This window comes from Penicillium expansum (assembly GCF_000769745.1).
Source record: "Penicillium expansum strain MD-8 chromosome Unknown contig192, whole genome shotgun sequence".
NCBI lineage: Eukaryota > Fungi > Ascomycota > Eurotiomycetes > Eurotiales > Aspergillaceae > Penicillium > Penicillium expansum.
The window spans coordinates 440485-459567 of NW_015971404.1; the positions used below are offsets into that span (position 1 = coordinate 440485).

Genomic DNA, 19083 nt, shown 5'->3' on the forward strand with positions numbered 1-19083 from the left:
ATAGAGGAACAGGAATATAAATTCCTCGGGGTCCACCGTAGCGGAACGTGAATTCCACCTTATCTCTATGACTTCATTCATCATTGGAACAATCATATACTCCAAAATAAATAACCCAAACTTGGGGTTCTCTTGTCTATACTCATTTGTACGCGCCACGGCACCTTATTGCGAGAAAATGGTATCAACCATGTCAGATGATACCCAAGATTTGCTATCAAGCCTATCGCTTGAGGAAAAGCTCAGGTTGATTGCGGGCGAGTCACAATGGCGAACAGCTAGTATCGAGCGCCTAGGGATTCCTTCTTTAAAGGTGAGTGCTCTTGTCATGAGTTCATGTTTTGGTGAATTAACGTCGCGCCATTTAGATGTCAGATGGACCCTCTGGAGCACGAGGAGAGATTTTCGGCGAGGGTGTTCCAGCCGCTTTTCTTCCCTCGGGTGTGAGTTTGGGAGCGACTTGGGACCGGGAGATCTTATTTGAGATTGCACAGTTGTTAGGAGATGAGGTGAGCAATCTCCCATCAACAAGCTCAGCTTGGGGACAAGACTAACATGTGGCAGTGCAAATCCAAGTCCGCATCGGTTTTGCTTGCTCCTACGATCTGTATTCATCGGCATCCACTCGGTGGCCGCAATTTTGAATCGTTTAGTGAAGATCCATATCTCACTGGAAAATTGGCAACAGCCTACGTCCGAGGCCTTCAGTCTCGTGGTGTAGGAGCCACACCAAAGCATTTCGTCGGCAAGTGTCACATCCGCGGAACATATGACTCCTTTCATTCTGACGCCAATATTTTCTAGCCAATGACCAAGAGACTAAAAGATTCAAGTACAATGCTCACATTGCGCCCCGTGCCTTGCGTGAAGTCTATCTGTTGCCATTCCAGATGGTTGTTCGTGATGCAGACCCATGGTGTATGATGACAGCGTATAACAAGGTGAACGGTCATTACTGTGACGCATCCAAGGAGCTACTCACTGATATAGCTCGGGGTGAATGGGGTTGGGATGGTGTTTTCACAAGTGATTGGGGCGGTACTACCTCTACGATCGCGTCTATCAACAACGGCCTCGATCTGGAGATGCCCGGACCACCTACCAAGCGCTCCAGGGCCGCTCTCCAGCAGCCCCTTCGGGACGGTTTGATTGACCTGAATCGAGTAGATGAGTCTGCAGGACGTATACTGCGGCTTCTAAAAAAGGCAGGCCGGTTTCTGGATCCTAGGGATGACCCGGAGCTGTGCGAAGACACGCCTGAGAAAAGAGACCTGCTTTGTCGGGCGGCCAGTTCCGAGATCGTGATGCTAAAGAATGAGGCAAACGCCCTACCACTAAAGCCATCCGAAGACCTAAAAAAAATTGCCATCCTCGGGCCTAACGCGCAAAGGGTAGTTGCCGGTGGTGGTGGAAGTTCCTACATCAAAGCCCCCTACTGGACTTCTGTTCATGACTCAATTAAGGACGCGTTTTCTCACACAACCGCAGAGATTGTCTCTGCAACTGGGGCTAAAGTCAATCGCTACCTTCCAGTCTGTGTGGTTGTGCAGAACCCCGATACTGGGAAAGCTGGAGCCGCCATTGACTGGTTTAATGGCCAAGACTTTGCGAATGCTCCTGTCGCAAAGACACACACGTGCGTTATCACTGCCCTCAATTCAGTCGTCCTACTAATAAACTCTTGAATAGTGATGATCTGTATTATATGTCTTTTGGCACCGTCCCACCCGAACTCAACAGTGCGGCTGCCAACTGGTCGTTCCGCATCCGCGCTACATTGCGACCTCGGACGTCTGGGCGTCACGCAATCTCCTTAGCTTCAATCGGGCCTGCGGAACTCTACCTCGATGGAGTCCGCATAGCTGAACAATCGGGGGCCTATGAAGAGAAAGGTAGTCTATTTTTCACCTACGGCAGCGAGGAGAAGGTGGTTCCCATTGATATGATTGCGGGACAGAATTATGATATCCGCATCGATTATCGATCACACGACCGCCAAATTGAACCCGAGCTGTGCACTCTGCTGGATCCGATGGAAGATCAATTCCAAGGAATCCGACTCGGCTTTGAGGAGTGCGATACAATGGACCGACCTGCTGAGGCAGCACAGCTGGCATCAGAGTGCGACGCCGCAATCATCATGGTTGGACGTGACAAGGAGTGGGAGACTGAAGGCCAGGACATCTTGGCGTTTGAGTTGCCCGGCGAACAGGTGCGGTTGATCCGTGAAGTGGCCGCCGTTTGCAAGCGCACGATCGTGTGTGTGCAGGCCGGAACTCCCGTCAAAATGGACGATTGGATGGACGATGTGCAGGGAGTCCTGTATACGTGGTACCAAGGGCAGGAACTAGGCAACGCCGCAGCTTCTGTGTTGTGTGGCCGAGTCAATCCTTCCGGCCGGCTGCCAGTGACGTTTCCACGACGACTGGAGGATTGTCCTGCGTTCTCATCGTTTCCCGGAGAGGAAAATGAAACCTACTACTCCGAGGGATTGTTTGTCGGTCACCGGTGGTGGGATCTTCTATCCATTGACCCATTATTCCCTCTTGGGTTCGGTCTTTCGTACAACGATTTTGAGGTTGCGCCGGGTTCTATTAGCACAAATTGCCTCGTGGAAGGTCCTACCATAACGCTGACTGCCCATCTTAGAAACAATGGAGGTAGCGATATACCTGGTCGGGAGACAGTTATCGCGTGGTTCTCTCAATGCTCGCCTAGGCGGTTGACGAGGCCGAAGAAACAGATCTGCGGATTCGCCAAGTCACGTCCATTGTTGCCGAATCAAAAGGAAGAGGTTGAGATTGAGATTGATTTCCATGCATTTGGCATGTATGATACGAAGCAGGGAGTGTGGGTTGTTGATGCAGAAGCCGAATTCGAGGTTCTCATAGGAACAACAGCATTGAATGCGGTACCTGCTTGGAAACTAAAGGCTACTCAGGAGATCAGGTGGATTCGATAGTTTTTTCTAGTGTTTACCTTCATTAAAGAGAATTCTAGAGGCATGAACCTCGGAACCCCCTGCTTGATGACGTGGGAATTGCAGATAACTTTCGAACTATAGATGCCTGGGGACCTTTTCAATAGGACTTCTAATATCCTTTTAGCTTTTGTTTGTAGACGATACAGACCCTTCTTGTCTTATCTACCCTACTATCTTGTTAATTATAAGTAAAGGAAAATAATTGACCACTGGAAGTTTCAGCTTCCTTTCGTATATGATTTGAACAATCCTTTACTGCTCTTAACAAACAGAACAACTGCACCTTAAAGGTAAACATGTCTTTTCCCTGATCTATCAGATTGTATGTTACATTTCTCAATTAGGTACATGGGCAACGACCTCAATTTCCACACGCATATCATCCTCACCAAGACGAGGAACACCGACACAAGTCCAGATGGGCTGATGACCGGGCATGTACTTCTCAAAGTTGCGCACCATGGCTGCCAATGCTTCGTCATTAATGGGCACATGGTACGAGTTGACGCGGAAAACCTGGTTCCAGCCTTCACCACCAGCATCCTTCAAGTTGTGCTCGACATTGGCGAACGCTTGGTCGATTTGTTGATTGATTTCCCGGTAAAACTCGCCGGTCTCACGGTTCCAACCACCTATACCCGACGGGCTTCAGCAAATAAACACCACATACAAATCAGTCTGACTGCTCACCTTGGCCGGCGCATTCGATCCGGTCTCCGATTCTGACAGCTTGGCTGTACTTGAAGTTCTGACGGTTCTTCTCACCAACGCCCTTGTAGGAGAAATACTGAAGGTGAGACATGGTTGATATTTGTTTTTGTCGATTGTATACGTTTGAGGGAAAATCTAGTTTATAAATTTTTTATAAGGCGTCTTTGACGTAAGGTGGCGGAATATACATTCCGCAAACAGTGGGCGGGGCAGCTTCCGGTGGGGGCACTAACATGACCTTATTCATTCCCTTTGGACCTTTGCCCTGATAAGTACTAATGGTTAATTCTATGGCTATCTTACACACAATCCACCCCTGAGTGATATCCATGGAGTCGGAATGCATATTCCGCCGACCTTCCATTTGCTGCTCCGAGATAGACCGATAGCAACAGAAATGCCGCGGAGAGGTTTAGATTGGATTTTCGAGTACTCCCATTTTTCAAGCGATGTAATATTCCCAAGATGATCAAACATAGGAACTAGCTCTTCACTAGCTGGATCAAGCCCTCCACAGGCATGAAAAGAATCCCACGACACATTTTAGTGAGATTCAAATGCCGGCTTCCAATGGTCCGCCCTCGAGTTTTGCTGGTCAGCTTCCCAGAGGATCATATCATAGTGGGCAAAAGATACTACCTCCGTGAGCAGCAGTGTTCCGTTGAGACCTTCTGGTATGAGCAATATCAAGCACAGTTGACCGCAACTCAAGTGTATGTGCATTGAACGTTCATGATCCGAATACGAGTGTTAGAACAGTCCCTCTCACCCCGTGATCGTCCGTGTTAGCCTACTGCGATGGTAATCTTTCAAACAGTGCATATATGGAAACCACTCCGCCTGATGCGTTGCATGAACTTCCAACCGATTAGACCGATTTCTTCAATATATCAAGCAGACATCTGTTGGAATATCGTTCTCTGTATAAATATGTTTAGACATGACCTACCACTATATCCTATCAAACATCAAATTCAGACTACTAAAATATAAAGTTATGACTTGCATCCCTTTCACATGGCGAACAAGCCCTAAACCGTCGTCTTAGCAGGATCAGCGGCAAGGCCTCCGCAAATTCTCGATAAGCTCTAACACCGCGCGAGTACACCCTATCTCCGCCTAATATATGTATGAGCCTTCGCCAAAACTCTAAAAATCGGGAAACACCAAAAGTAAAGCACGCGTACATAAACATAGCTTACAATGCGTATTATGACGATTTAGACATACTCAACGCGAAGATGTGCCATAAGGAATAGATCACATTTCTGCTCTTCAATCACCTATCTTGTTCCAGTAAGTATATCGCTCATACTGGATAGAACTCGAGGTATTCGGATGATATGTGGTCACGGTCTTTCACTTTGAATGCTTAGGCCAGCTCTGCCTCTACAATAGCCTGGGCCGCCAATGGTGACCGCCACACCTGGACAACGTTGTATCCTGCGGACTGAAGCAATGTACGCCACTCGGTCTCAGTCCTCTCCTGTCCCGCGACCAGAACCATCATGTTCAAGTCATAAGAGGTCGCATGAGGGTGTGCCATTGTATCCGGCACAACATGATCGTGAATCAAAAGCTTGCTGTATCCAGGCTTGAGTGCACTTTGAAGTGCGTTCAAAATCCTGTTTGCTGGCTCATCAGACCAGTCGTGCAAAACACAATGCATGTAATAGATGCGAGAACCTGCGATCATAATTTAACTTCTTGATTGTTGCCAAATCTAAGGAATCGCGCTCACCCTTGATTGGCTGCTCCTGGAAGAAATCGTGCGGTATCTTGTTCACAGGATCCGGACACTTGGACAGTTCAATGACCGCCGGTCTGTCTTCAAGATATAGTTGAGCAGCTGTGTCTGGGTATACTTGCCGGAACTTCTCAATGTCATGGCCAATGTTTCCACCAACATCGACCACGAGCGGCTGACTGGGATCGACACCATTCAAGAAGCTCTCTGGTGGTATAATGTCTAGCCAGGTGGCCTGGTCCGCCATGACACCGCCCATAACATGATTGAAGGAGGCTCCTTCGCGAGGATTGTCATTGTAATATGCGAATAAGTCTCCCTTGTAATCCTTTGTATATTGGAAGACGCCATCTTCTGGGTCGGTGACATTAGCATAGCCTGTCTTCTTAAGATACTCTGGTGTCTTGAAGAAGACCGCCATTTTAGTATCATAGCTGAACCAAACATTTAGTATCCACACTGAGAAAAACGTATGCCGGGGGAAAGGTCCCAGCTTACAGAAAGTTGATCCATTCTCCGAAGATAGGCTGGAGCAGAGACAGCGAGAACTTTGTTGGCTTATAACTGCCCGCTGACTCCTCTTGTAATATATGATTTGTTGCAAGATGGCGAAGAATGCGAGCTGACTGGTTGATATAAGTCTTCAAATTCGAGGAAGACTGCAGCGCCGGTATGTGTGCCTAGTCAAACCTCATATAGCTTACGTTTATCCCAACGTCCCTAGATGACCCAAATTACCTGACTCGATCCTTGGATCTACAAGAATAAATTACTCCACATGATTCGACGAACGCCTGGCATGACTATCCTAGAATTTGTGGGTAAAGCTATTCGCGAGCGATCAGGGGAGACAATGGATTCCAAGGACGGTGCTAGTGCCAACCCCGAGAAGAAGAACCTTTTAGCCCGCTCCCTCGAAATCCAGAAAACAAACTCCAATTTACCGCCATGGTAGGAAAAAGAATTCCAAAATTTGAACCAATGTCATATTTAACAATTGCAGGGCTTCAACTGCGTGGACATTTTCAAATGTCATTGCTGGCTCGGATTCTGTCGGTACATTGATGGGTACTGTTATGAGGTAAGTGGAATACCCGTCACCTTCGTTTGAACAAATTCTAGAGCTAAATGTGAGCCTAGTGAGTATCCTACAGGCTCAAGGGCTTATCTGCAAGGGTTATTTGATTTTTAGTGGCCTCTCTTTACTGCACCTGGTGTAGTTCGGTAGTTCAGATATGAAAGCTAATAGTTTGACAGATAATCTACTTGCATATCCTGACACGCTGGAGAAACTTAGGCAAGAACTTGAAGTGGCAAAGCTTTCCTGCCCGTATCCAAAATGGAACGAGGTCCGCGACCTTCCCTACCTCGATGCCTGTGTCCAAGAGGGAGCACGTATACACCCTCCATTTGCACTCCTCTTTGAGCGCGTTGTTCCCACTGGGGGCATCACCGTGCTGGGTAACTATCTTCCCGAAGGTACTCTAGTTGGAGGTAACCCCTACGTGGTGAACCGACACGAGCCAATATTTGGCCTCTATTCTCTCCGGTTCGCCTACGCGCGGCCTGTGAGCCCCAAGGCTGCATCTATGAATGCGTATCCGAGTTCGTAAAGCAGCTCGAGGCCTTCCGGGCAGATTCCAAGTTGCGTCATGTTAAATTGGACATTTTAGACATGTGCGCCCATCTGTCACTTAATGTGGTATCAGGTTATCTTCTAACCAAGTCCTACGGAGGTCTCATTGAACATAAGCACCTCCCCATGGAAGTGCGCCAGACATCGAAGCTCAGCATCAACCCATTCATCTTCGCCATTGTGGCCTTCTCACGTTTTTCATTACTCCCAAGTTGGCTCTTTAAAATTCTCTATTCTATCTCTAGCCGCATCAGCTTCAGCAAGGCCGTAGGCAAGTGCATGGAAAACCTGAACAAATTCGCACAACGCCTGGTCCAAGCCGCTGTCAACGAAGGCCCTGAAATCCGCCAAGATTCGTACCAGGCCCGGCTTCTGGATGCAGGTATCAGCCCAGAAGAGGTACAGCTCCAATGCCAAGCTATTTTGTTTGCCGGCTCCGACTCGACCGCTGTCAAGCTGGCCACGATCTTGTTCCATTTGGTGCAGAATCAGGATAGGCTGCGGTGCTTGCACAAAGAGTTACAGGCTGAGGCCCATCACAAAACATCAGCAGACCTGCTGCAACTACCATATCTCCGCGCCGTGGTGAAAGAAGGATTACGTCTTGGTATGGCCAATCCTACTCGGATGACACGCGTTGTGCCTGAGCAGGGTCTGCATGTTGGAGATTTCTTTCTTCCGCCAGGTACTATTGTTGGTATCACGCCATACCTTACACACGATGACCCGGAGGTATTTCCGGAGCCGCGTTCTTTCCGCCCAGAGACATGGCTCAAGGTTGGTATGGATATGGGGCTAAAGCGGCCTATGATGGATCGTAGTCTACTAATGTTTGGCGCCGGCCTGAGGGGGTGTATTGGGAAGAATCTTGCGTAGCAACAGCTTCTTGAGGCAGTTAAGGCTGTAGTTCAGAGTAGGGTCTTTGAAGATGCACACACCTGCCAGGATCGTATTGAGCTTGTTGAGTGGTTTAATGCAGAGATCAAGGACCACAAATTGGAGGTTAAGTGGGTGTGATATCTATATGCCAGGTGCTTATAGACATCGTTAAGATATTTCTTTACTGGAATAGTTATGGCAGAATGGTAGTCTGGCAAAGCAGACAGGGATATCGATGAAGCGAGCATACAAACAACCACTCCCATGTCATGCAACAGGTGGTGATATAGGGGTTTATGAAGATGTAGATTGTACTGGGCTTAATGTTATTTCAGAAATGGAGAATTTGGTAAGAGTCTATAGTCATATACAATGCAATGTCCATGGCCAAATACGTGGTTGAAAAAAGGCTATCGAAAAGCCCGGAAAGAGCACATGAGGTGAGTCAGATTATCCAGTGGAATGCCTACCAATGTTCTTCTTACATCATTGATCTATATACCTACCATACATTGGTGTACGCCTAGATTTCTGTTGGTTATAAGCCCGGAATTGTTTCATAGACATCTTTATTGCATAGATTAGCTTTATTATCGCTAGTAATAAAATTGACATCGTAAGTCAACTGCTTGGCACCTCAAACAACCCCTGAGAACCTGAATTGAAACTGGAGATCTGTTAATAATATGACCGATTAATACCTCTCCGCAATGCCCTCCGCTCTATACTAAAGAATACTGTACTGCTGAAGTTGTAGGATTTTTGGTCGAATGGGAAATTCCAACAGAGCGATAGCTTACACTATATGAATCCATCATAGATACTATAGGTAAATGGATTACACAGCTCTTGAAAAATTATGTTTATGGGAAATCATGTTTTGTATGGTGCGGCCCAATAACCAAAAAGGGCAGTTGGCCCGATGAATCTAAATCCACGTGGTTGCTTATAAAATTATGATTACATAAGAGCTTCAATGCTTTAAGACAATCGGAACGTACGATTGTCATTGCAGATTGTTTGGAGATCACACAAGTGTATCCATTGAGTCCACCTGATAGTAGCATGTTCTACCATTCGTTGGTCCAAATTCCCAGATATGTTGATGGTAAGCATGATTGCCTTATCAGTTCATTGACAGGGATTTCGGAGGATCACAGCGCGAGTCTCAAAAAGGTCCCAACTCTCTCTGCCCACTACAGAAAAATCCCTTATCGAATGCTACTGCGGCTATAGCAGGGCCGTATTACACATACCGCAGGGATATAGATATGTATTTTACATAATAACTAGTCACTTGGAATTGACATATGCATCCTGCAAATAGGTGCAGTATGTATCACAGCCCGAGGGCGGGAAGAAAATGGGCCTCCGTTGATCTCCGACTGAAACTTCCGATTCAAGGCTTGTTCGTTCTTAGCTACTGTCGATCGCTACTTGGTTTCTTTCACTCAGTTTCCGTCCCCACCCTACCGCCCCCACTGCGCCGAACAGGGTCCGGATGAGGCTTCGGATATCGACTTAACTCCGTCCGATGCTGTATCGTCCTCCACCAGTGAAGTGACCACAGAGATCTTCCTATATGCGGGGTTATGTCATGGTCTGGCTAGAGGCGCAACCAGCGCGGTTTGGAGGAGAGGTTTCTTTGTTCTATTTCAGGCTTATATGACTGGTAGTTCATCAACCCTCTCAACTCACTACCAATTAATCTCATCAACCCCGCCCCAAATCTCAGCAACGCATCGAACAGAAGCACAACATCTTTGAAAAAAGCTACAAAAAACACTTAATCATGGCGGAACCTGTTCCCCCAACCGAGCTTGGACGCCTGCGCGTCCTCTCATCCACTGCCGGTGTGCGTGTCTCTCCTCTGCAGCTGGGTGCCATGTCGATTGGCGAGGCCTGGGCTGGTATGATGGGCTCCATGAACAAGGAGTCTGCATTCAAGCTTCTGGATGCATTCTATGAGGCCGGTGGAAATTTCATCGATACTGCCAACGTCTACCAAAATGAGCAGTCAGAACAATGGATTGGTGAATGGGTTGAGGCGCGCCAAAACCGTGACTCACTAGTGCTAGCCACCAAGTTCACCATGGACTACCGTAGCCATGCTATTGGCAAGGGCCCCCAAGCCGCTAATTTTGCGGGTAACTCCCGCCACAGTATTCATGTTGGTGTCCGCGATTCGCTAAAAAAGCTACGTACCGACTTTATTGGTAAGTCTCTTACTGCCTGCTATCGTTGGCCTGTGAGCTCCCCCTGTTCTGACTTGTGTCACCTCTGTCAGATATCTACTATGTTCACTACTGGGATTTCACCACCTCGATCAAAGAGGTCATGGATGCCCTACAAATTCTCGTCGAGCAGGGCAAGGTCCTATACCTAGGAGCATCAGACACCCCCGCCTGGATTGTGGCCGCGGCTAACACCTACGCTATCGACCACGGAAAAACCCCCTTTAGCATCTACCAGGGACGTTGGAACCTTCTTAACCGTGACTTCGAGCGCGACATTATCCCTATGGCCCGTCAATTCGGCATGGCTCTCGCACCGTGGGTGTCTAATTTCCCCCTTGATCCCAGTAACCAACGGCTGACCTGTGTATGTCACAAATAGCTGGGATGTCCTTGGTGGAGGGAAGTTCCAGTCTAAGGCTGAGCTCGAGCGCCGTAAGGCTGCTGGAGAAGGGCTGCGTGCCTTTGCCGGCCGACCTCCCCATCAGACCGAAGAAGAGATCAAAGTCAGTGAGGCTCTGGCAAAGGTGGCATCCGAGCACGGCATCGATTCCGTCACCTCCGTCGCACTAGCCTACGTCATGTCTAAGGCCGGCAATGTGTTCCCCCTGATCGGCGGCCGCAAGGTCGAGCACCTCAAGGATAACATCCAGGCCCTGAGCCTCAAACTGACCCAAGAGCAAATCGACCATCTAGAGAGTGTCAAGCCCTTCAACCCCGGCTTTCCGCACAACTTCATCCCTGCAGACCCGAATGTCACTGGTTCATCATTCCTGATTGGGCGGACCAACGCCATGAAATTCCCCAACGCCCAGAAGCCGACCTCTCTATGAGACCACTACCAGTGGCATGATGATATGTAGCATAGAGAGCGTGCATGAGAGATAAAACCAAGGTACTTTCATCTGAGGCACAAATAAAACAAATTTCCCCACAACTTCTCTGTAGTGAGCATCTAAAGCCAATAATTTATGGAGCAGTGCCGACTTGTTATTTTGTTTCCGTATGGATTTTGACTTCATTCTGAATTGAGGCTGCTTTGCCAGCTAATGGATTAGTATGTCGGTATGCTGCTGATGCTTCTGTGGAAAATATGAACAATATCAACTTCAGAACAGACCTAGCTATACAATACCACCTTCAACAACGGCCCATCGGAGAAATTTGGATGGCCATGGCGTTGCAAAAACAACTCTACCAAAATGATCTCTTCCTATGTATCTTCGAGGCCAAGATCTCCTACTAGCTATTAGAAAATTGTATTACTTGTATATACATGAAAATACGTTAAGTGACGATTGGACAAGAGCAACTTCTAATAGCTGACAGGGATGTGTCGATATGTCGCTCGAAACACGAATATCATCATTGCCCAGGTAGACTTCCGGCTTGCACCGGAGTATCCCGTTCCGACGCAAGTCAATGACTGCTTCGACGCCTACAAATGGGTAAGTACTATCCGAAGATTTCTTCAGGAAGTTATAATCACACACACAGTGTTACCGCAATGCCGCCAAGCTCGGGGGTGACATCAATCGCTTTTTTTCGATGGGATCTTCGCTTGGAGGCAGCGCAGCAGTGGGGGTAGCCTTGAAGCTCATCGATGAAAATCTAAGCCAAATGGTGTCGGGGATTGTCATCCTATGCCCTGCCCTTCTTCACCCGGAATTTGTTCCCAATGATTACAAGCCTATGTTCAAGGCGTACGAGGAAAATTGGACCGGTGCTCCTTTGCAGGATGGGCAGAGCATGATGATATTTTATGGTATGGGCCCTTCATTGTTTGATGGCTGGTCTTCTCTAAATCTGATGCTTTCAGGCCACAACGGCGGCACCAACCAGCAGACCAACCCCTACGCCTTCCCGTGCTTGCATCCTGGGATTTCCCGTTTGCCCCCAGTCTATCAGGCTATCTGTGAGGCAGATCCGGTTCGGGATGATTCGACCGTCTTCAAGTATCAACTCGATAAATTCGGGTAAGTCGTGCACTGACTATGTGCTTGGCTCTTACTGACGCTATACAGGATCCAAAACATGTTTCATATTTATCCGGGAATGCCGCATTATTTCTGGCTGTTCCCACAGCTACATATGTCTGAGAAATTCCACCAGAATGTCGTGGAAGGAGTGAAGTGGGTACTTAGCCAGGTTGAAGTAACGAATGTCTAAATTCCAACAAGCCACGCGAAAAATTGTCACTATACCTAGTGCTGAAGTATAACATCCGGTACTCGGCCCAACGCACCCCAACTCCCAAGAGAAGTTGGGCCGCACGGTTTCGTGTGGCCCTCCGACCCAAAATGGGTTCTGCCGAAGTCTACTTGAGACTAAACCATTGGGAGATTGGAGTCAGCAATGGAACCAATAATTTGCTAGTCCCATGGGACTTGAAGAGGTCTACATAGTACGCGGGGCTGGGACTCTACTATATATAACCTTGTAACCTGCTCGGCTTGGCATTTGCCCCGGGCCCTAGCCGCCTGGGCAGATATCCATGCTTAATAACCCGTAGGTAACCAACCCTAAGTAGCCCTGGAGGGCCTGAGGAACGTCACTTAACCTCCTTTCACCTCTCTCTTTCGAATTTATTAAATAACCTTCAAAACATTTCTGTCTTCTAACCATGGACGCTCCTATAATAGCTGTAGTCACTGGCTCCGTAAGTCTCCCCCTCCTATTGCAGGCTGCTCCTTACCATGATTACAGAACCGTGGCATTGGGTGTGCCATCTGTGCCGCGCTGGTTCAACAGTTCTCAGGCCCCTTGATTCTATATGCAGCTTCTCGTGCCGGGACCTCTTTTGATCTAACTGGCCTGACCATTCCTCCAACCGCCAAAATTCACCCTGCTCGGCTATCACTCACTGACCAGGCCACTATCACTGCCCTCAGCACGATGGTCGGCAAGGAGCACATGGGCTGCGACATTCTCATCAACAATGCCGGAATCTACTATTTCCAGGAAAACATCACTGCCGTACAGCGCCAGGAAACTCTGGATGTGAACTATCGCGGCACCCTCAATGTAGATCACCGAATCCTCTTCTCATTTTTACCACCAACTAACCACCGCCAGGTCTGTCAAGCCTTCTTACCTATCATGCGAAAAAACGGTCGCATTGTTAACTTGTCCTCCCAATCTGGCCAACTCAAATACTTTGATCCTAGCTTGCAGAAGCGATTCTTATACCCTGATCTCACCCTTACCGAGCTAGACGCTCTGGTCAACGAGTACAGCGTACGCTACTTCGACTTTTGTTCCTTCTTGGTCACTAATCGCTCTATTCTAGCACTTAGCAGACCAGCACACTGCGACCGCATCGGGCTGGCCCCCCTTGGCCTATTTTACCAGCAAGGCTGCTCTGAACGCTGCAACACGGATTCTGGCCCACGAAAACCCTCATCTACTGATTAATTGCTGCTGCCCTGGGTGGGTAGGCACGTCGCTGGGTGCGCAGGCGGGCCAGCCGCCCAAATCTATTGGTAAGTGCGGGGTTTTCTCTCCCGGGCGTATGACTTGCTATTCTCTTAGAAGAGGGAGCGAGGATCCCACTGCGACTGGCGGTTGGTGATATCGGGAAGATTAGTGGGCGGTACTGGGCGAATGATTCGGTGGCGAGTACGGGCGATGGGAAGGTTCGGAATTTCTAGTAGTCTTACGTTTCTAAACGAAGCTACACGGGCGATTTCAGTATCAAGAGGTTTAATGATGAGCAGCGAAGTTGATTGTCTAATAAATGGATTTTCTTCCAAATCTTCCGTTTCGTGAAACCTTTTAAAGAAACTGTTTATTTTTTATCATTCTAATACTCTTTTTCAGAATAGCGGACCTTTTTTATTTCGATCCTAAAATTACAAATTAATCACCTTAGAAACCCGGATGCAGAATATGATAACACTGCATCGTACCCTAAGAGAAAAAAAAAGATCTTCCCCGGAAAGGACTGGAGGAAATGCAGATATCTCACGCACCGCCCGCAGCGGCCGAGACGTTGCATTTTTTATGCTATAAACACCACTCAGTAAACGTACTTGGATTCCGGCACTCGATTCTATTTACCGACATAAAGACCGAGCATATCAAGCTCGCAGCAGCGGCGGTATATACGCAGATGAAACTACCCCGAAAAATCAGTACATTATCCACCAGAAAAGAACACAACGGGCACTTACATATTGTGCCATGCGGACACGATGATGACCAGCGCCTGATCACGCAGCTTCCCAGACAGCGACGAGAGCAGCTGGCCACTCGTTCCGGATACGATCTGCCTAACTTGTGATTGCGGATACTCTGGGAGCAGGGCGAATAGGTCGTTCGATGCGAGGTTGACGAAAATGGCGCCGCTGATAGACAGGCCTAGCGTCATGCCGCTTAGTTGGGCTGCGCAGTTTGTGTTAGCTGGGAATATGGCAAAGAAGCAATGTAACTAACCGAGTAGCATAAGAGTCAGTCCATTAGGTGCCTCAGCTGGGACTACGACAGCCTGAATGACCCCAAAGGCGGCCTGGGTGTAGGCGCCAGCTCCAAGCCCCAGTACAATCTCAAGTCCATAGATCACACCTGACGGGGTGTCGACATGAACAATCGTAGCTGTTGGTCGGCGGTATTAGCAACGGTCACAGGTAAAATGAACTCCGCGCGAGACTTACACATCAAAACAGCCGGTATCAGGGCGATTATACTCCCACCCACGTACCAGGGCTTGTAGTAGCCGACATGAGACATCATAACACCGCTAAGCGGGATAGTGGTAATTAACAGGAAGATAAACGGGAGTAGCCGGGCAGCAGATTGAATCGCATTGTCCCCTTGGGTGAACTGGAAATAAATAGGGACGTAATCGACACTGACATAGGAAACAGCGCCTACGGCCGCACAAGAGATAAAGAGTAAGACTGGCTCTTTCTGGGTAAGCAAGTGGATTGGTAGGATACGTCTGTCGGTCGAGGTCGCGATGTTAAAACCCTGTTGGAGACCGAAGATAATCCACAGAATGCCAGAAACAACGAACAGTGCAATTGTCTGCCCGCTGTTCCATAGGTAAAGAGTTCCACCGAAGTTAATACCCATTACCAGGGTGGTAAATGCTCCAATACTGAGAACGGTGCCTACCCAGTCGAAGGTAGCCAGTTTCTGCCATCGCGACGTTCCGGGTAGTGGGTCGTTGGATGGGATAACGAATAGATAGGTCGGCAGCAAGATAGCGCCGAACAGCAGGTTAATATAGAATGCCCAGCGCCAAGTATACAGCTCAAAGGCGCCACCGACTACAGGACCCAGAACCGTCCCAAGACCCCAGACTAAGCCACTAGGATAAATTTTCAGTATACGATTCGCCGTCTTTTCGCAAAAGTAGGCTCACCTCAAGCTTAGCCATTTTGGGCGTTCTTGGCTAGAGGTATTCATAGAAATCAGAGCAAGCAGCCCGAAGTACATTCCATTGCCGCCTGCACCAGCAAAGACTCGCCCAATGATTTCGGCGTCCATTGTTGGCGCTCCGCCACAGAGTGCAGAGGCTGCCATAAACACAACCGTAGACACAATAAATACCCACTTAGCATCAAAAAGTGTGTAGATCTTACCAAACGGCAGTATCATTGCCATTCCTCCAATCATAAACCTATATAGATCGGAGTTTGTCAGCCAGCAACATCTCCAATGCTCAGTCTCATCTACGTACCCCACCGAAAGCCATGGCAAATCTTCGACACCGTTGAAATCGTTGACAATTTTCTATTAAGGCAAAATATAAGGTATTTGTCAGTATACGCCTCTCTCGTAGACAATTGAAATGAAGAGGTAGGGGGCGTACCGGAGCGATATTAGCAACGATTGTATTATCTAGCGAGTAGACGAAGATGGCCGTCAGGGTGCTGAACAGAAATAGAAACCACTAACGCAGTCAGCAATCTCATTAGTCCGACCTTGGGAAGCAATTTTAGAACTGAACTCACCTTGAAGCCGGTGATTTGCCGCTTTTCCTGCGAGTCCAGTGACGAATCACTCTGAGTGAGCTTTTCGGCATCCTGAAGTGACTCGGGCCCAGAGGAGGTAGATACTTCAGCCATCACGATGAATTAAAGTGATAAAATCTATAGGAGCAACCCTTAATGCGATGCAACCGCAAACGCTAAGTATATAACCTATATGAAAGCCCCGGAAACTTTCAGGGGAAAAATTTGTCACCCCGGGCCAACTTCTTTCCGCAATAAAGAACACACCATGGTACCTCGGCACCTTTCACACCTTTCATCTGGCTATGATTCAGCATTCCAAAAAAAGTTGCCGACTGTACGCCGGTCCGCTTCATGATTCGTCAATTCTCTCCTTCCTTGCCGAGGCGGAGACTTTCATAGATATTCGGCAGATCTACACTCCGGGCCGGGGACGATCCGCAGTGGAGAAACCTTGAAAAGTTTCCACCTTTATGACTAAGAGCCCTGCAACGTAAGACACGTCCAGAGCTTACTATAGGTACGTTGACTCCTACCTTGGTCTCATGGACAGTTTTAATTTTAACTCTAATCTTTTCTGTCCCTTGCTTGCTTGGGTTGTATAAATTGAAGCGGAAATCGATTGCTAACTAGGTAATCCCGTCTGACATAATACACCATGTACACCTGGGCACCTGGGCACTATTCAAAGCTCATAGAACTTCTTTGTGTCCACTGGTGTCCCAAACCACTCCACCTTCCGCTTACAAAAGTACTCCAATTCCGGCTTCCAGTACCGTCCCGACTGAAGCTCCATGGTGCCATAAGTGACAATAACGGCGCCTGGGAATTTGGTCTGATTCTCTGCAATCAACGGCGATCCACAAGCGGGGCAAAATGACCGCTCAATGGTCGCTCCGGAGTCTGTCGCATGGTCTTTGTAGGTGCGCATTGTATCGGCTCCTTTGGTGATCGTTACAGCCTAAAGAACCGTGTGAGACTTGATTTCCTCGATGAAGCTAGCTATTCCACTTGCCTCTTTGCTGTACCAGCCGTTGGCCATTCCAATAGAACCGGTCGATTTGCGGCAGTTGTCACAGAAACACATGGCGGTATTGATTGGATCGCCGTGGAGTTCATATTGAATATTGCCGCACAGGCAGGATCCGGTGACCATGGTGAGTATGTTGCGACGATTAAAAATTGACTTTTAGAAAGGAAGATGAAGGTTGAGGGACCTTGTGATAAACTAAACCCACTGAGACCATTAGTTTTATTATCCATATGCTGTCCTTTGGCCGGAATACAGTTGTGGGGTGGAGTCGACAGAATCAATATTACCATCCCCATCCTTTCCATGGACCGGAGTACAACTGTAACATTCTAAGGCCTCTACCCAAGAAACGTTATATATATATATATATGTTCTAACATGAATTGAATCATTGCCACCACTCATTGTTTCAGATTCCAATCTCTCATGCAATTCAATCCCTCTTCCAAGCCACTCTACCTCCATCATGCCATACCCAGACCGCAAATACATCTACGATGTTTTCCGCAACTTTTGCAATCCTCCTGAGGGAACCGAGAAGTTTTTCGATTATGTCGACGACAACGTGCACTGGCAGGTGACCGGCCAGCACCGCTTCTCCGGCACCTGGACGACCAAAAATAACTACTACAATGCGACCTGGGCCAACATCAACCTTCTACTGGCCGAGCCGGGCTACAAACTCGAAGTTCCCGGTGGCGAGTCTGGCGTCATTGTTGGCCAGGATGGCTGGTCCGTCATCGAAATGAAGACTGTCGACACCAAGACCAAGAGCGGCGTCCCCTACAACCAGCACTATTCATGGCACTGTCGCTGGAACGAGGGAGGGAAAATTGTTGAGGCCAAGGCGTTTTTGGATGCTGATCTCTTGGAGAAAGTGTTTGGTGGTGAGCAGCTCAAGTTGGGGCTTGCGACTGCTTAGGGAATAAGGCTATTTCCAGAACGGGTCTTGTTGAGTGATGATTCAATATAGGACATGGTTGTGAAAGATGAATATATTTATGAGTTATGTTTACATATACCACTTTTTTAGAAAGAGAAAGTAGTTGCCATGCACACTTGCTCATAAGCATAGGAAGGATCTCCCACTGTATCGGCCCATAGCTGGAGGGCCCCTGCAGTGGTTTGAGTGTATCCCATGTAATTTAGGTTGGTACACCCTCCAAGCTAATTCGTATTAGCCCCTTTTGTAGCTAGTTATTTGATTGGGGGTAATATTATGCTTACCGATTTTCTACGGGTGTAGTGTACGGTTTCGTTGTTGATACCCTAAGTCAATCAGTAACCGACGCACTGTCCAAGGAAGAGATATGTATACCGCTTGCGGTGTGGTGAGGAACCCCCAGTCAACCAAAGGATTTGTCTCATTGTGGGCTTTGCCATTGTAATAAAAGTCGTCTGCAGGAACTTGGCTCTGGTTGCCTGTCACTAATGTTGACCAAGTACCAGCTTCGATGACGGCAACTGAAACAGAGAGATTCTCAGATAGGCGAGAGGCAACAGTCAATCCCTCAGCACCAGCACCAACAATGACATAGTCAAAGGTCTTTATGAATGAGGTACTTTAAGGGATAGCATCTGCACACTGAAGCCCTACAACAAGAGCTAACGCCGCCAGGATTCTTGGTGTGGCCATCATTGCCACGCTCTTCTCAAAAATCAGAGTCCAAGAATAGAGTTCGATGGGAGATTTGATTAATATGATTAAGAAGGCTAATGGGGTGTCTGGCTTTTAGAACACACGAACACTCGGAGGACCCCCTCATTTAATAGCTTTCGCCATCAGCCAGGCGAGGCAGTTTACGAGTCCTTCACCCAGGGGCGTTTCCAGGTGAATTCGTAAACGGATTGGCTTCACCATCTTACTACCTAGCCTTTCCTTTATCGAGGTGTCTCCGCTCCT

The 19083-nt window shown here is 48.0% G+C and overlaps 10 protein-coding genes across 10 annotated transcripts; 6 read left to right on the forward strand and 4 right to left on the reverse strand.

The window, feature by feature from the left end:
• Positions 1–190: 190 nt before the first annotated feature.
• Positions 191–2962, forward strand: PEX2_061480 (beta-glucosidase H; the record flags this gene model as incomplete). The annotated part of the gene is made up of 5 exons (XM_016743419.1): positions 191–313; positions 369–509; positions 565–751; positions 805–1636; positions 1690–2962. The coding sequence occupies 5 exons, from the start codon at positions 191–193 to the stop codon at positions 2960–2962; spliced, it is 2556 nt and encodes an 851-aa protein (XP_016596142.1).
• Positions 2963–3319: 357 nt separating this feature from the next.
• Positions 3320–3785, reverse strand: PEX2_061490 (RidA family protein; the record flags this gene model as incomplete). Its single annotated transcript, XM_016743420.1, has 2 exons — positions 3320–3615; positions 3674–3785. The coding sequence occupies 2 exons, from the start codon at positions 3783–3785 to the stop codon at positions 3320–3322; spliced, it is 408 nt and encodes a 135-aa protein (XP_016596143.1).
• Positions 3786–5066: 1281 nt separating this feature from the next.
• Positions 5067–5862, reverse strand: PEX2_061500 (O-methyltransferase, family 2; the record flags this gene model as incomplete). The annotated part of the gene is made up of 2 exons (XM_016743421.1): positions 5067–5380; positions 5436–5862. The coding sequence occupies 2 exons, from the start codon at positions 5860–5862 to the stop codon at positions 5067–5069; spliced, it is 741 nt and encodes a 246-aa protein (XP_016596144.1).
• Positions 5863–6219: 357 nt separating this feature from the next.
• PEX2_061510 (Cytochrome P450) lies at positions 6220–7953 on the forward strand (the record flags this gene model as incomplete). Its single annotated transcript, XM_016743422.1, has 5 exons — positions 6220–6392; positions 6445–6522; positions 6564–6580; positions 6699–7046; positions 7115–7953. The coding sequence occupies 5 exons, from the start codon at positions 6220–6222 to the stop codon at positions 7951–7953; spliced, it is 1455 nt and encodes a 484-aa protein (XP_016596145.1).
• Positions 7954–9748: 1795 nt separating this feature from the next.
• On the forward strand, positions 9749–11023 carry PEX2_061520 (Aldo/keto reductase; the record flags this gene model as incomplete). The annotated part of the gene is made up of 3 exons (XM_016743423.1): positions 9749–10172; positions 10244–10508; positions 10573–11023. The coding sequence occupies 3 exons, from the start codon at positions 9749–9751 to the stop codon at positions 11021–11023; spliced, it is 1140 nt and encodes a 379-aa protein (XP_016596146.1).
• A 498-nt stretch (positions 11024–11521) lies between these two features.
• PEX2_061530 (Alpha/beta hydrolase fold-3) lies at positions 11522–12359 on the forward strand (the record flags this gene model as incomplete). Its single annotated transcript, XM_016743424.1, has 4 exons — positions 11522–11638; positions 11688–11955; positions 12010–12166; positions 12215–12359. The coding sequence occupies 4 exons, from the start codon at positions 11522–11524 to the stop codon at positions 12357–12359; spliced, it is 687 nt and encodes a 228-aa protein (XP_016596147.1).
• Positions 12360–12813: 454 nt separating this feature from the next.
• PEX2_061540 (Short-chain dehydrogenase/reductase SDR) lies at positions 12814–13840 on the forward strand (the record flags this gene model as incomplete). The annotated part of the gene is made up of 4 exons (XM_016743425.1): positions 12814–12849; positions 12897–13427; positions 13480–13672; positions 13722–13840. The coding sequence occupies 4 exons, from the start codon at positions 12814–12816 to the stop codon at positions 13838–13840; spliced, it is 879 nt and encodes a 292-aa protein (XP_016596148.1).
• A 313-nt stretch (positions 13841–14153) lies between these two features.
• On the reverse strand, positions 14154–16261 carry PEX2_061550 (Major facilitator superfamily domain, general substrate transporter; the record flags this gene model as incomplete). The annotated part of the gene is made up of 9 exons (XM_016743426.1): positions 14154–14195; positions 14250–14307; positions 14363–14573; positions 14625–14783; positions 14843–15501; positions 15556–15813; positions 15874–15926; positions 16006–16086; positions 16148–16261. 9 exons carry the CDS (start codon positions 16259–16261, stop codon positions 14154–14156), a joined length of 1635 nt encoding a protein of 544 aa, XP_016596149.1.
• A 571-nt stretch (positions 16262–16832) lies between these two features.
• PEX2_061560 (GFA family protein) lies at positions 16833–17303 on the reverse strand (the record flags this gene model as incomplete). Its single annotated transcript, XM_016743427.1, has 2 exons — positions 16833–17089; positions 17159–17303. 2 exons carry the CDS (start codon positions 17301–17303, stop codon positions 16833–16835), a joined length of 402 nt encoding a protein of 133 aa, XP_016596150.1.
• Positions 17304–17646: 343 nt separating this feature from the next.
• Positions 17647–18102, forward strand: PEX2_061570 (nuclear transport factor 2 family protein; the record flags this gene model as incomplete). The annotated part of the gene is made up of 1 exon (XM_016743428.1): positions 17647–18102. One exon carries the CDS (start codon positions 17647–17649, stop codon positions 18100–18102), a length of 456 nt encoding a protein of 151 aa, XP_016596151.1.
• Between the last annotated feature and the right edge of the window lie 981 nt (positions 18103–19083).